This window comes from Elephas maximus, chromosome 19 (assembly GCF_024166365.1).
Source record: "Elephas maximus indicus isolate mEleMax1 chromosome 19, mEleMax1 primary haplotype, whole genome shotgun sequence".
Classification (NCBI taxonomy): Eukaryota; Metazoa; Chordata; class Mammalia; order Proboscidea; family Elephantidae; genus Elephas; species Elephas maximus.
Window position 1 is genome coordinate 48,757,047 of NC_064837.1, and position 15,072 is coordinate 48,772,118.

Genomic DNA, 15,072 nt, shown 5'->3' on the forward strand with positions numbered 1-15,072 from the left:
TGAGTATTTGAATTTTATATTCATTGGAGCAACAGTTTGTTTCTGAATTATGGCTTCCCCGAACTCTATTCATCCTGATAAATAATTGCAAATGGTCACAGTTTTTTTTTTAACTGTTTAATTGCCATCACAGGATATTTCTCTTAAGTAAAAAAAAGTTGCAGGAGGACCTTCACAAAAATTGTGTTGACCCAGCCACACAGTGACTATGCTGTGGTCTCCAAGGTGTTGTTGTTTGGTCCATAAGGCAGTTAAGCGTCTATGTTTCTTTGGTATTACTACTTAAAGGTCTACTTTAAATTACAAGACTCAAACATTTACAGAGCCACAGACACGGCCTCAGATTCTACAGAACTGTTAGGAAACCATTGCTCTAGGTTTTTAATTCCTCCGAGAGACGCAGTCGGTATAATTGGGGAGGCGATGAGGAGAGGTACAAGGCTTGGGCTCTAGGGTGGAGCTGGCAGGAACTGGAGGAAAATGGCCCAGTAGTCCACAACTCCACACAGAAGCAGACCTGTCAACAGGAGGAACCTGGAGTCCATTCAGTCCAGCCCCCTGCCCCTGGGCCTACCTGGGGATAGCCCCACCTTTAAACTCAGCTCTCTCCCCTTTGCAGACAAGATGCAGCGCCTGTGTGTTTACATGCTGATCTTTGCGCTGGCTCTGGCCTCCTTTTCCGAAGCTTATAGGAAGCCCCCATCCCAGATGCAGGATGAATTCGCGGGTCCCATGGCGAGCCAGGGCCTGGAGCCGCACTGGCCAGACCAGCTGGGCCCAGCCTCTCATCACAAAAGGCAGCTGGGGTCCCAGGGCCCCTCACACCTTGTGGCAGGTAGGAGCTGCTGACAGCCATCCCTGTTTACCTGGCCCCCAGAGGCTAGGTGCCCTTCCACCACCCTCACCTCCTCTCCCGCTTACCCCAGGCCCACCTCTGACCCTTCTCCTTGTCCCATTCCTCAGATCTGTCCAAGAAGAAGGGGCCATGGATGGAGGAAGAAGAAGAAGCATATGGATGGATGGACTTTGGCCGCCGCAGTGCCGAGGAAGGGGACGAACATCCCTAGAACCAGTCTCAGATCCCAGCCCCCTACTACCCCAGCCCAGCCATCCCACAGAAAAAAATAAATAAAATCGCTTCCAAAGATCATTGGTCTCAAGTTCAGCGGAGCAGACGAGGGGGACTTGGTAAGGGGGAGGGTTGAGACAGGGAGGAGAGCTGAGCACCCCCTAGGGGAGAAAACCAAAACCAAACCCGTTGCCATGCAGTTGATTCCAACTCATAGTGACCCTAAAGGACAGAGTAGAACTGACTCATAGGGTTTCCAAGGAGCACCTGGTGGATTCGAACTGCCAACCTTTTGGTTAGCAGTCATAGCTCTTAACCACTGCACCACAAGGGAGAGACCATGGCAAATTCCTCTCTGTGTTCCCCAAAACTAACACAGAATAAGAATCTACAGGTGCAGGTGGTGGGATCACAGCCAGAGCAAGCCTTTCGAAGGATAAATCCGTTTAAACCTTCCAGTGTTTTCGATTGCACTTAGGATAAAATACAAACTCCCTGCCAAAGCCATAAAGAGCTAGCTCTGTTGTCCTCTCCGCCCTCGCCCCTACCATCTGTGCCACTCCCCTCTCTCTTTCTCTTCCTGTTTCACACGCGCTCACACACATACCACGTTCTTTCCTGCTCAGAACCTTTGTCCTTGCTGTTGCCTGTACCTGGAATGCTCTTCCCCAGGCACAATACATGGCCAACTCCCTTTTATCCTTGAGGTCTTGGTTTAAATGCCTCCTTCTGAGAGGCCCACCCTTTCTACTCCTTACCCTTCACACACAGACTTCGTTATTCTCTATCACAGCCTAATATTTTCTTTAGAGCACATTTTCTGTAGTTATGGTTGCCAGCTGATTGCCTCCCGCACTAGATGGGAAGCTCTGAGAGAGTGCGGGCCACATACACCTTCTTCACTGCTGTACCCCCAGTGCCAAGAACAGTGCCTGGCACAGAGGAGGTACCAGTACATATTTGTTAGATAGTCCGGAGAGTGGCTAGAGTAGGCACTTGTCGATGCCCCCATATTGCCTCATTGTTCTTGGGGGTGTTGACCGTAACCTACCACAGACGCATGCTACTATCCACTGGAGGGCTTTCTCTCAGCCCAAGTGCAAGGCAGGTTGGAAATGCTGGGGAATTCATGTTTCCAGAAGCAGTCCTGAGTCAATGACAGGTGAGAGTTGGAGGATTAATACACCAGCTCCCTCACCCCTCAGGAGGGATAACTAACTCTAAGGTGTGTTCTACATCGTCTCTCAGAGTTCCCCATCAGGGTTAAGCTCCAGTTACCTGCAGCAGTAACTTGCTCAATGACGCATCCTTTACTGGCTTCCTTCCCTTCCCTGTGTTACTTCTTCATTCCCCTATTGGTGTTTCTTGGGATCACCACCCAAATAAATTACTTGTACTTCATTCAAATCCTTGTCGCAGAATTAACTTCTAAAGGAACTCATCCTAAGACCTTATGGTGCTGTGTCCCTGCTAGCCATAACACATGGGGCCAGGAACCAAGGGGTGGAAGTAGAAATGCCCCCTCTCACAATCACTCCCAGGGGCCCACTTCAGGAATTTGTGCTTCCTGTCCCCACAATTTTAGGCTCTGCTGGACTAAAGGTCCTGGATCTGGAGCGGGGAGTGACAGGAATGTTTCCACCAGGGAATATGTAAAGATTTTCCTAAACCTAAACTTACAGCTGCTGCCTGGTCATTTTGGCTCTTCATGCCAGTAGACCAGCAGGCAAGGAAAGACTGATTACTATCAGAGGTTATTGACCTTGATTAGCATGAGGAGCTAGGATCACAGCCTCCTAATGTGGGCAGGAAGGAGTGCATCTAGAACTTAGGTGATTCACTGGGGTGACTTCAAGGAATCCTTGGTGCTTCCTGGCTGGTGGTAATCATAAATGGGCAATTGCAGCAACCGTGGCCTGACAAGGGCATGGTAACTAAGGGTTCAGCCCTTTCAAGAATAAAAGTCTTGGCTACTTCACCAGCAAAGCAACCTGGACCAGCTGAAGTGCTGGCCAAGGATGAGAGGAACCTAAAACTGATTAAAGGAAGGAGATGATAAGTATCATTTATACTTCAGGGCCAATACCAGCAGTGAGGATCACAGCTTACATCATTCACCCTCCAGTTACAGGTCATTTTTTTTTAAGATATTACTACCAGCCTCCACCTTAAAGAAGCAGTGCCAAGCCAGAGTGAATTTTTCATGGAGCTTGAGTGCACCTGAGGAGAGCAAGGGGTGGACTGCAGCAGACACCGTCGGTGCCCTACCCATATCCCCTTGGTACTCACCATGCCATTACGTGTCAACAGAGCCCTGCTACAAGCACCAGTTACTCTCTACCTGAGGGCTTCTTCTCCTCAGTCAATGCATGGGGCAAGCCAGAAGCGCCAATGAGCTAATGACCCCAGGAACAACTTTCAGGAGTTGGAACATAAATGCCAGACTTTCCTCATCCCCTGGGTAGAATAACTGAGATGAGTTCTATACTGGTGCATCTGAAACTTTAACATGTATGTGAATTATCTGGGAACATTGTTAAAATGCAGATTCTGACTCTATAGGTCAGGGTGGGGCCTGAGATTCTTCAGTTCCTGTAAACTCCTCAAGATGTCAATTGACACCGGTCCAGAGACCACACTTTGAGTTGCAAAGGTCTACGCTTTCTCCCAGCATTCCCCAGTAGAATTGAGCCCCCGTTACCTAAAACTCCTTTTCATTAGCTTCCTTCTGCTCTCACTTCCCCACTCCCACTAAGAGTACTTCCTAGGATCACCTTCCATATAAACTACTTATTCTCAAACCCTACTCCAGGTCTGCTCCTGGGGAACCTCAACCTAAGATGGTAGGGAACTCTCACTCCTGCTTTGAGCAGCCAGGTCATTGGCTCAGGCTTCCTGGAGCAGAAAGATTAGAGGAGACCTACCTGAACACCTGGGTTCAAATCCCAGCTCCGTAACCAGCTGTTAGATCTTGGGAGAGTCACTTAAACTGCCTGAGCCTCATCTGACAAACGTTTACCACATCATCCACCAGCCCACTCTTGTTGTCAGTTGCCATTCCGTCAGCTCCAACTCAGGGCGACGTTATGTATAACAGAATGAAACGTTGACTGGTCTTGTCCCAACTTCATGATCGTTGGTCTGTTGGAGCCCATTGTTACAGCTATTGTGTCGATCCATCTCATTAGGGTTTCCCTCATTTTCACTGACCCCCTGCTTTACCAAACATGATGTCCTTTTCTAGCGATTGGTCAGGGTTGTTTTATTCAATTGAATACAAAGCTTTTGGCATGGCATTCAATATCAGAGCCTGTTCTCTCTCCATAACGTTGTCCCACCAAAGCGCACATGAGCACACGCACCACACACACACACACACACACACACACATGCTCCTTGAGAAGGACGGATGGAGACCGGGCCAGGTAGCAAATAGCTCCTTTATTTCCTGCACCAGCACGTACACGGGCTGACAAGCAACAGGAGACTGAAAAGCACTGTGGCAAGCAGGGCAGGTACTGATGGAGGGTCCTGAGCCCAGACCCCAGTTGTTTACGAGTAAGGGGCAGGAAAAAGGAGAACATCCGGAGTGAGAAACTGAGGCAGGGGAGTGACTAGGCCTCGGGTGGGGAACCCGGACACAGGTCACAGGCAGTGAGGTGGGAGGGGCACACTGCTGGGCAGAGGGACTCCTCACCCACACATAGAGATACTTCTGGTTAAGAGAGTAACTAGGTGCTGAGAAGAAAGGATAGAGAATGGGGAAAGTGAGGTCAGGTCCCTAAAAGTCGACGAGGACTTGCGAGCCACCTTTGATTTGGAAGTAAAGGCATGAAGGGTATGCTATTGGGGCACTCAGAACAACCTCCTACTCTGGGGCCTGAGTCTCCCCACATCTTGGTCACACCCAGCTCAGAGCTGGGTCTGGTAGCTAGTGGGCCTCCCTCTAGGCTTCTTCCGCCCCCTGGGCCACCACGTGATCCAGGCCCAGCAGCCACAGCTTTTGCACGAGCTGCAGAACGAGGGCCGAGGTTCCTTCAGCCTGTCCCAGAAGAGGGTCGAGGCTTGGGCCCTCAAGCTCTGGCCTAGGTTCATCAGGACAGAGGGAGGGCTGGGGACAGATAGGGGGTCCCGTTTAGGAAAATGGGAAGGAGGGTCTGGGGCAGGTGGGGCTTGGCCAGGCAGCGGAAGGAGGGGTCTCATGCTGTCTGTGGGGCCTCTGCAGGCTGCTGGGAAACAGCAAAGCCTGGAAGAGAAGGGGGGTAGCTGTGAACTGGGGGCCTGAGGACCACAGGCCTGGCCTGGGCAGCAGGCAGAGGCTGGGGCCTGGTCAGCTGTATCGGAAGGAGACAGAGAGTTACCACTGATGGTTACGCAGGCTGCCCAATGCCTGGCCATAGAGGTCATCGTTCAGTTTACGACCTGTACAACCTTCCACAGCGGCCCTGTGAGATCATGAGACCAGTGCTATTCTACCTAGTCATCACAGTGTGGGCAGGCCAGAGGTGAAGGCCATGGTGGAGGCTTCCAATAAGCTATGAACTTGAGAGCTGACCCAGCAGGACAGTAGGGCAAACAGGCACTAGAACAGGATCAGAGGGGAGGCCCGGGCCGGGGCAGGCCCTATGGAGAAGCAGCGAAGAGAACAGACTCAGGTCCACTCCTAGCTGGGTGACCTTGAACAAGTGCCTACATCTCTCTGAACCTCAGTTTCCTCACCTAATGAACAGGGATAATAATATCCATCTACTTACAGGGGTGTAGGATTAAAGGAGGTAATTAATGTAAAGGGTGAGATCCTTAGCTCAGAGTCTGACCCATGTAAGAGTCAGTAAGTCCTCAATGAGATCACTGTGAGCTCCTTAAAGGCAGTTCTCACTCAACCCAGCACACGGCCGGCACTCATTAGGTATGGCTCACCAACATTTGGGGTTTTCTAGCTGGCAGAGGTGACCCTGACCCCGCCCCCCACGACCCTGCAGGAGACCCTAGCCCACCTTCAGACTCACCCAGGGGACTGATCCAACTGTGGCCCTTGCTGGCGGAGGCCTTCGTCCCAATGGCCTGGGTGGCCCCAGAAGGCCCCTCTTCCTCCCATGCCCTGGGAGGGTTGTTGGCCCTGTCCTCCTCCAGCCTCCGAAAGTCCTGGGTGGGCACCCCGGGCCGCTGCTCCACGATCCCGCCCCCCATGTTTGTTTTGGCCTGCTGCTGCCACTGCTGCAGGGTTGGGGAGCCTTGGGGATGGGGGAAGCGGGATGGGGGTGGGGGAAAGGGGTGGGCAGAGACAGGAAGCTGAGGCGCAGTGGGGGGCTGCAGTCCCAGCCCTGACCCCCAGCCCAGCCCCCAGGAGAAAAGGGGGTGGAGAGCTGGACTTCTACGCAAATTCCATGTAAATGAGCATTGAGGCCACAGTTTCTGCTGAGGGGGCCCTGAGGGGCCTATACAAATGATGTGCAAAGTCCATGCAAATCAGCATACTGGGTGGGGCCAGGCTGGGGTAAGTGAGCACTTGGGGGGCTCACCTACCCTCACCTTTCATCGGCTTGATGGTCTGCAGCTTGACTGGCTGGCCGGAGGGAGGCCCCCACGGGAGCACTCACCTTTCTGGAGCATCTTCTGCCTCAGCTGCCGCCTGCAATGGGCGTCCTGCCAGCTGGCCAGCTGCTGGAGGACATACTTCATGTCCAGGTGTGAAGGGCCCAAGCCGCTGGCCTCCACGGCCGAGGAGACCACGTTCGACCGCGTTGCCTCATCCAGCTCCGGCTCCACCTCCTCCCAGGCCTCAGCCTCCTCCGCCTCCAGCTCCTCCTCGTCCACCACCCCCTCCTCGGCTGGCACCACCTCCTCCGTGGCCCTCAGCTCCTCCTCAGGCACTGGTTCCTCTCCATGCACAAAATCTTCCGCCGGCACAAAATCCTCTGCAGGCGTCTGGCCCTCCGCAGCCTCGAACCTCTGCTGCTGCTGCTGTCGTTCCTCGCGGTAGCATTGCTCGTATCTGGACAGAGAGACAGGAAAGTCTTTCCATAGCACCACAAGCCAACCCCAGCTGGAGCCCCCAGCCACCCTCTTCCACACCCCTAGGATGTCTCCCACAAAAGGAGCTGAGGACGGAAGTCCAACCACCAGCCCACCCCTACTCCAGCCCCTCTGTGAGCTCTCCTGTCCCCGCCAGTCTACACACAAACCCTAATGGCTAATCCCCAGTTCTGTCTCAGCCAGGGTAGAGGGGAGCTGGGTACCGGCTTCATGGCTTCAAATACCCAGCACTTGCTCCTGGAGGAGGGAGGAAGATTGGCCCCCAACAGTACATGGGCCCCGCTTTCCCCTAGCACCTCCACCCTGCTGCATGGAAGAGACCAGTAGGGATAATACCTCGTCAGCCTCCCTCCTTCATGATTTAACCTTCACATCCCACCCCACAGCTAGCTGCCATAGGAACAAGTCCCTTTCAATAAGGCTCAGACAGGTCAAGGGACTTGCCCAAGGATACACAGCCAGTAAAGGGACCAAGGTGGGACTCTATCCCAGGTGTTCCCAGCTTCTAGACCAACGCTCATTCGCCTCTCAGCCTCTGGTCAGCTGAAGGGAAGGCTTTGGTCCCCACTCGGAACAGCTTTAAATCAGATGGCCACCTATGGGGCAAGATTTGAGGGAAAAGGGGGCAGCTCCTTCCCAGAACAACTGTCATGCCCTGCAGCCCAAGGAGCAGGGCCTTCTCCACAGGTGTAGGGTCACAGAAACAGCTGCAGGGGGTCGTCTGGCTGCTGGAAATTGAGGGCAGGTGATGGAGGATCTCCTGGTGAGCTTACCCCAGGTTTGAAGTCTTCCTCGCCATTCTTTCATAATTCCTTCAATAGGGAAAAGGGCTTTCACTGTGCAGAGGCAGAGGAAGCTGAAACCGCCAAGTCCCTGGGGCCCAGCCATGCAAAAATCTCAGAGGGAAAGGACCCAGACCATGTGGACAGAGGAAAGGGCGGTGAGTGGAAGAGGCTGGTCAGTGAATGAGTGTAAGGAACCAAGAGGAGTGGTACTATGGGTAAAAGAAGGTTAGAGGGTGAGGGTGAGCCCTGCCATGGGAACAGCAGCTCCTCCTGGGGTGCGGGTGGGGGGTCAGGCAGGGTCTGGGTGTGTCAGCAACGCACCTTTCCATAAAAAACAAGGGGTCCGATACAATCCTCCTTATAGATGTTCTGAGCTCCTCAGCCAGGGCCTCCTGGAATCCAGGGAGTGCGTCCTACAGTGGAGAATGGGGACAATTACCAGAGGACCCTATAGAACCCCACCACTCATCCAGGCACAGAACAGGGCTAAGGGTAGAAACTAGCCAGCAGGGGTGAGACATACAGAGCACCCAGAGGTGAGGATGCCTGATCCCTGAAGGGTGTCTGGGAGAAGATGGGCAGCCAGGGAGGGTCCTCACCAGAGGCATGGTGTACGTGGAGTGGACGACAGAGCCAGTGGACACCTGCGCTTGCTGGCGGAGGGTCTTCACCTCCTCCTGGGCCTCAATCAGCATGCCCCCACACTCCATGTACTTCTCCCGCAGGTCCTGCAGCTGGGACCCGCCCACAGGCTCTGTCGGGACCCAGGTGCACCAGCCCAGCACACCTCTCCCACCCTGTCCCTTCGGGGGAGGGAAGAGGGAAGAAGCCTGGACTCCAGACCAAAAGAGTGACACGCAGGTTGCCCTGCCACCTGCCAGACCCTATGCCAGACACTGAGGGTGTGGAAAAGGACAAGACCCCATCCCTGCCTGCCAGGTGCTGTCCTCTCATGAGAGCCAGGCAGCTGGCCAGGGCCTCGGGTCCCCACTCTGTGCCAGGGCCTCACAACGGCTGGGGCAGGTGCCAAGGAGGGCCTCACCTCTTCCTGGAGCTGCATCTGGATTTCCTTCTCTGATGCCAGCTGCTGTTGCAACTCCTCAGTCTCGGCCCCATACTGGAAGGACCCAAGACCAGTAAACCCCCACCCGAGTTTCCCCCATTCCCGTGCACCCTCAGCTTCCAGAAAGTCTTCCCAGTACATTAGGGAGTCTTTGGCAGCCCCTTAATAAGAAGTCATACAGGAGATGAAATAAGGTGGGGAAGTCCTGCAGCCTGGTTCCTGGCAGACCTTGTGACCTTCTCTGGGCCTTGGTCCCCTCCTTGGTGTAATGAGGGGGCAGGATGAGGGGCTCTGCAACTCTAACTCTGACATGGAGAGTGGCATTGGGCTTGAATGAGCTGGGAGTTGAGGGATCCATGAGAAGGGGGCTTGGGTCTCGTGGGGGCAGGACAGGAGGAGGGGAGCCCCCCCACACCTCCACTCACCGACTGGCAGCGCTGCTGCAGCTTCACAACCTGGGCCCGCAGCTGGCTGACCTCCCTCTGCTGCCGGTCATGGTTCTCCATTCTGAGCGCCAGCACCTCCGACAGCTCAGCCATCTGCTGGCTGGCCTCCGCTGAGGAGGAGCAGGGCAGGGAAGGTCAGTCCTCACTCCCCTGGCCTGGTCCTCCCAAACTCCTCTATTCATCCCCACCCTCAGCTCCTGAGGAGTTCCAGAGGGTTCCACAGGGCTTAGCATTCCTCAGTCAGGTCTTCTTTCCATATATGTTTATTGGCTGACACTGGGCTGGGTACTGGGATGAGCAGTCAGTGAGACCTGGTCCTACCTGCACTGGGCTCAAGTCTAGTGCAGAGACAGCTGGGAAGAAGAAATCACAATAACGCATAGCATGGGCTAAGAAGGCGCAAGTAGGAAAGGTGTATAGGGCATGTAGCTGCGGCACCCAGCCTAGCCTTGTAAGGTCTGGGAAGGCTTTCTAGAGGAAGTGACCACTAAGCTAAGACCTCCACAGGGAAAGTGGGGCTCGGCCAGACAAAGAAGGGAGGATACCAGCCCAGGTGGAGTGTGGAAAGGCCCAGAAGCAATCATCACAAGACATAGCAGGAGTGGCAGGTCCCAGAGCACAAAGGCAATGGTAGAGAGACTGAGATGGACCCTTTGGCCAATGAGAATCTATTTTGAAGAGTTTTAGGCAGACGAGTGACACGGTCAGATTAGGTTACTCATTCAAGCTGTGTACAGAAGGGCCTGGAAGGGCAGGAGTGCAGGTAGGGGGGCCAGTTAAGAGGCTACTGCAGTTGTTGAGGTAGTCTAGGCCAAAGGCAGTGGAAGTGGGGAGCAAGAGACTTGAGCAATTCCTAAGAGGTAGAAGCAGCAGAATGTGAGGGCTGGCTCCTATTCCAGGCCTGAGGGCTAGCGGGGTTATTCAGGGAACTGAGGAACCCAGGGAAGGAAGATCAGGCTGGGGTGAGGGAACAGCATGAGTTTAGCCGCTGCCACCTTAGGTCTGCAGCTCCCAGTTAGACCTGAGCTTCCCAGGGACAAATGTTGCACCTCCCTCACTCACAGTGGCTAGGACAGAGCCGTGCCCGACCACTGCCTAATGCATGATTCTGAACTGCCCCCTGTCCCACTGCCTCAGGGAGCCAGGTCTCTGGCAGCTCTTGGCTTCATTCTTTCCTCACTTTCAGCCTCCTCCCTCCCCTCACCCCAAATAGCAGTAGGGGCTATCAGAGAACACCAGAGCTTCTGTTTAGCATTTTACAATTTGCACAAAGCAGTTATTCAGCTGTTGCTTTGCTTGATTCTTGTAACCCCTGGAGAGGTCAGCAGAGCCCAGACCCAAGATAATGAGTGCCCATTTTAAAGATGAAGCGAGTGAGGTTCAGAGAGGTCAAGGAAGTTGCCTAAGCTCGCACAGATAGAAAGAGCCAGAGCTAGGACTTGAACTTAGGTCTCCAGATTCCAACTTCTGAGTCCTTCCCTCCACACCTAGGGAACAGTCCCTCCCCCAGGTTATAACATCACGTACAAAACTGCTCCACACATTCCAGAATAAGCATCTGCTCCTCCTCCTCCAGGTTGTCGAGCTGGGTGGCCTGGAGGCAGGGAGAAAGGAAGGGGTATGGGTGTCAACCTTCTCCACCCATGGGGGGCCCCCCTCCCCCATCCTCACCTCCTCTCTCAGCTGATTATTCTCCTCCTCCAACAGCCTCAGCTTCTGCTGCAAGGCTTCCAGCTGTGGGCAGTGGTGCTGCGACTCCTTCAGAGGAATCCTAGGGGAGGGAGTGACGGGAGTCAGCGTGCACGGAGTAGGGGTACCCAGTTCCCAACCCACCGAGGGATTCCCCACCTATGCTAAGTGTGGCAGTCCAATTCATCCCAGCAACACTGCTGGCAGGCACACTGGCTGTATGCCTATTTACAAATGGGAAAATAGGCTCAGAGAAGGGACCATCCAGGTGCAAATGCAGGACACTCACGGCTTGGGGGTGTCATGGGAATAATCACACTGCTGCTCTTCCTCTCCCTCCTCTTCCTCCTCTTCCTCTTCCTCCTCCTCCTCTTCTTCGTCCTCCTCTTCTTCCTCCTCCTCTTCTTCCTCATCATCAGAGTCTGAGTAGAGCTGAAGGAGGTCATCCCGCAAGCTCACCTGGTGTCTGAGGTGTAAAATCTGGCAGGAGGGGAGAGGAGCCCTGAGTTGGGCAGCAGGCAGGGCAGGAGGCCAGGTCCTGGCATGAGGGGACAATAGGTAGGTCTGAGACTGCATACCCCTCCCTCCTACCCTCCACCCATTACCTCCTTCCTGGCTGAGCCCAGCATGGCTTCCAGCTTGCTGTTCTCCTCCATCAGAGCACTGTTCTGTTTCACCAGGGACTGGCCAATGCGAGCCGCTGTACTCAGGTCCCGCTCTCTCTGCAGAGGGACCATCACCCATGAGGAATACTTTCCTGGTTCCCAGGATCTCCCAGACAGGTGGGAGAAGCTGGGGGGCACAGGGGTCAGAGAGAGGCTAGGCCACAAGGGGAAACCCTCTCCATTCCCTAGTTCTCCAGACACTAATCAGGGTCTGCCATTAACCCACTGTGGAACCTGACTCAGTTTCCCCTTATAGAAAAAGAACAGATCAGACTAGCTTGGCTCTAAGAGCTCTTTCAGCCTGGACCCCTACCCCACAGGACAGAATCAAAATGAGGGCCAGGGGCTAGCCTGGGAAGGGAAGGCAGCACACACCTCCTCCAGCAAAGTTAACATCACTTCGACATCTTCCTGGGTGATCTTCTTAAGTGGTGGGGGTCGGTCAGAACACAGCACTGTAGGAGAAGGCAGGATGGTGAGAAAAGTCTACAAGTGCCCCCCCACCATAATCCATTCCTTCCTGTCCTATCTCTAGTTTTCCCTCAACAAGGCCAGCAGGCTGTTCCCTACCTGCCTCCCAATAACCTCCCCTCACCCCTCAGTACTCAGCACTCCCAGACTGAGCATCATTTTTTCTGGAGAGGCCTGGGTGGGGCAATGGCGTCACTAGGGTTGGGGTTACCCAAGGCAGTAACTCATCCTGTCACCCCCCCCATGCTAATTACTACAATATTTTAGCTAAAACACCAGGAAAATTGACAAAAGCAGCAACTATAAAAACATTGGTAGCAACGGAAAACAACAGCACTGAGCGCATGCAGACGAAACCACGTGATTTGAAGCCATCATTGTAATTGGGTAATAATTACAGCTCTAACCAAAGCAGAATTAGAAGTTTCAAAAAGTAAATTAGCATAGAGTTTTAGTCTTTGTAGGCGTATTGATACACGTAAGCTGGGCTTACGAAAAACATTTTTATTTTTTTACAAAAAATATTTTCATTGTGATAACTAACTACAGCGAATTTGTTTTTTTTTCCACAAGTATCATTTTATGTCTTATAAAAAAAAAAAAAAAAGTCTTATAGTCCAGTCTAATCTTTATTGGTTGGTTTCAGGAATAGTTTTAATTCTGGGTTAACAGAGAGTCCAGGGGCCATGTCTTCTGGGGTTCCTCCCGTTTCAGTCAGATCATTAAGTCGGGTCTTTCTACTAGAATTTTGAGTTCTGCACGGCACTTTTCTCCTGCTCAGTCAGGGACTCTGTTGTGTTCCCTGTCAGGGTGGTCATTAGTGGTAGCCAGGCACCATCTAGCTCTCATGGTCTCAGGCTGATGGAGTCTCTGGTTTATGTGGCCCTTTCTGTCTCTTGCACTAATATATTCCTTGTGTCTTTGGTGTTCTTCATTCTTCTTTGCTTCAGGTAGATTGGGACCAATCGACACATCTTAGATGGCTGCTCCCCAGCTTTTAAGACCCCAGACACCACTCACCAAAGTGGAACGCAGAACATTTTCTTAATAAATTTTGTTATGTCAATTGACCTAGATGTCCCCTGGAACCATGGTCCCCAGACCCCTGCCCCTTCTACAGTGTCCCTAGAAGTGTTTGGTTGTGTTCAGGAAACTTCTTAGCTTTTGGTTTAGTCCAGTTGTGCTGACTTCACTACAGGGATATTTTTATAAAAAATAATAATTTTTGCTGAAACACTGCACAAAAATTCTGTAGACATTTTGGTGTCACCCCCGCTGACAGTGTCATTTGGTCCACACCCCCCTCCCCGCCGCCCTAGTGACACCACTGGGGTTGGGGAAGGGGATCACAGTCCACCACGCTCAGGTGGAAGTGGGCTCTCAGGACGCCTGGGTCCTGGCACCCAGGAGAACGGAGGCAGCTGGGAAGAGACAGCCGGAAGACTGATTCATCACCCCCGGGCCCCAGGGCAACCTTGGCCAGCCCATTGGAGCCTTGTGGGTCATAAAAACAGTGAGGTTTGCGCAGTCACCCACCCCGCACCTGTTTGTGGGGGGAGGAGAGAAGGAAGGGACTTTTCTATAGCACTGGAGGAGGGGGGACCTGAGCCTAAAGGGCCCCAATTCACAGACCTCCCCCTACCCCAGTGGAAGAAGAGAGAAAAGAGGAGACCCTATGCCCCGCCCACCCCCGGGCTGGGGGAAAAGCCCGCCCTTGACCCTGGAAGCCAAGAGGGTGGCAAAACCTCCCCCTCTATCCACCCACCACCCCCTCTCTGGTGAGCGCAGCGGCCAGCGCAGGCTCAGAGCTCGCCGGCAGCGCCTCCGCAGCCCCCCGCCTCTCTCCTGGCACTGCGGTAGACTGGGGAGGGGGCAACAACAGTGCGCAGATGCGCCGCGGCAACAGGCGGGCGGGGGGGGCGGGGCCCTGTACCTCAGCGACACTCCGCCATCAGGGATGCTAGAAGGGGGAGGAGGAGATGGGGAAAGGGCCACCAGACAGGCACCGCAGACAGTGACATCGCAAGAGTGGGTGCAGGGGTGGGACTGAGTGGCAGAGGAGGCGGGGCGCCTGGCCCCGATCCAGACCCCTCCTCCCTGGAGCTGCTCTCGTCCTACCCGCTACAGGGTCCCGGGGACCCCGTTTACCTTCCTCCAGCTCCCGAACGAAGGCGGCGCGCTGGGGGCCGGACACCCCGGGCCGCCGGCCGATATAGGCAGCTGGCGTCTTCCAGATGCCCGCCGCCTTCTCAGTCCCCAGGCCGGCAGACCCGGCACCAAAGGACCCTTGGAATATGAAGCGGGTCCACGGCGCGTCCGAGTGTCCGGGCACGGACTGGACATCCCCCTGGATGGCCGAGAATGAGGACGCGCGCGGGGCTCCCGCCTCGGAGGCCGGGCGAGCACCGGCTGGGGGTCTCGACCTGGGTCGGGACTCGGAGGCTGCTCCGGCTGCGGGTCCAGCCCCGGGTTCCTGCGCCGGAGCGGGGTCGGTCTCGGCCGAGGGCTCTGGATCGGGGCTGGCTTCGGGCTGGGGTGCAGGGGCACCTGCGTCTGGATCCGCGGAACCGGGGCCTTCCCCGGCGCAGGCCTGCTCGGGGTCGTGCGGGCGCATCCTGAGTCCGCAGTCGGCTGCAGCAGCCGGGACTTTATAAACTGTGTCTGGAGCGGCGGCCGCCGGGCCGTACCACACGCTGGGAGGGGACGCCGAAGAGCAACCAGTGGTGCTAGGGACGGGGGTGGAGCGGTGGGGGTGACCGTGCCAGAACGGATGGAAGAAATCAGGAAAAAAGGGCACGAGGAAGAGTCGAGCGAGGGTTTCAGCTGGTTCCACGGGCTTGGGGGTCGG

The 15,072-nt window shown here is 54.6% G+C and overlaps 3 protein-coding genes across 5 annotated transcripts; 1 reads left to right on the forward strand and 2 right to left on the reverse strand.

Annotated features, from left to right (window-relative positions):
- Positions 1-624: 624 nt before the first annotated feature.
- On the forward strand, positions 625-1,067 carry GAST (gastrin). Its single transcript, XM_049861390.1, has 2 exons — positions 625-835; positions 964-1,067. Exons 1-2 carry the CDS (start codon positions 625-627, stop codon positions 1,065-1,067), a joined length of 315 nt encoding a protein of 104 aa, XP_049717347.1.
- Positions 1,068-4,497: 3,430 nt separating this feature from the next.
- On the reverse strand, positions 4,498-6,333 carry LOC126062261 (huntingtin-associated protein 1-like). Its single transcript, XM_049859604.1, has 2 exons — positions 6,079-6,333; positions 4,498-5,315 (listed from the first exon to the last, which is right to left on the reverse strand). Exons 1-2 carry the CDS (start codon positions 6,257-6,259, stop codon positions 5,269-5,271), a joined length of 228 nt encoding a protein of 75 aa, XP_049715561.1. The 5' UTR covers positions 6,260-6,333; the 3' UTR covers positions 4,498-5,268.
- A 2-nt stretch (positions 6,334-6,335) lies between these two features.
- Positions 6,336-14,847, reverse strand: HAP1 (huntingtin associated protein 1). 3 transcript variants are annotated; one of them, XM_049859600.1, is made up of 12 exons: positions 14,373-14,847; positions 12,129-12,208; positions 11,694-11,810; positions 11,378-11,568; positions 11,071-11,170; positions 10,927-10,993; positions 9,379-9,509; positions 8,933-9,007; positions 8,490-8,624; positions 8,212-8,303; positions 7,879-7,917; positions 6,337-7,064 (listed from the first exon to the last, which is right to left on the reverse strand). In XM_049859600.1, exons 1-12 carry the CDS (start codon positions 14,836-14,838, stop codon positions 6,605-6,607), a joined length of 1,953 nt encoding a protein of 650 aa, XP_049715557.1. In that variant the 5' UTR covers positions 14,839-14,847; the 3' UTR covers positions 6,337-6,604. The 3 variants fall into 3 exon arrangements, with proteins under 3 accessions (XP_049715560.1, XP_049715557.1, XP_049715559.1); XM_049859603.1 differs by lacking the exon at positions 8,490-8,624 and having other exon boundaries at positions 6,336-7,064; XM_049859602.1 differs by lacking the exon at positions 7,879-7,917.
- Positions 14,848-15,072: the final 225 nt, after the last annotated feature.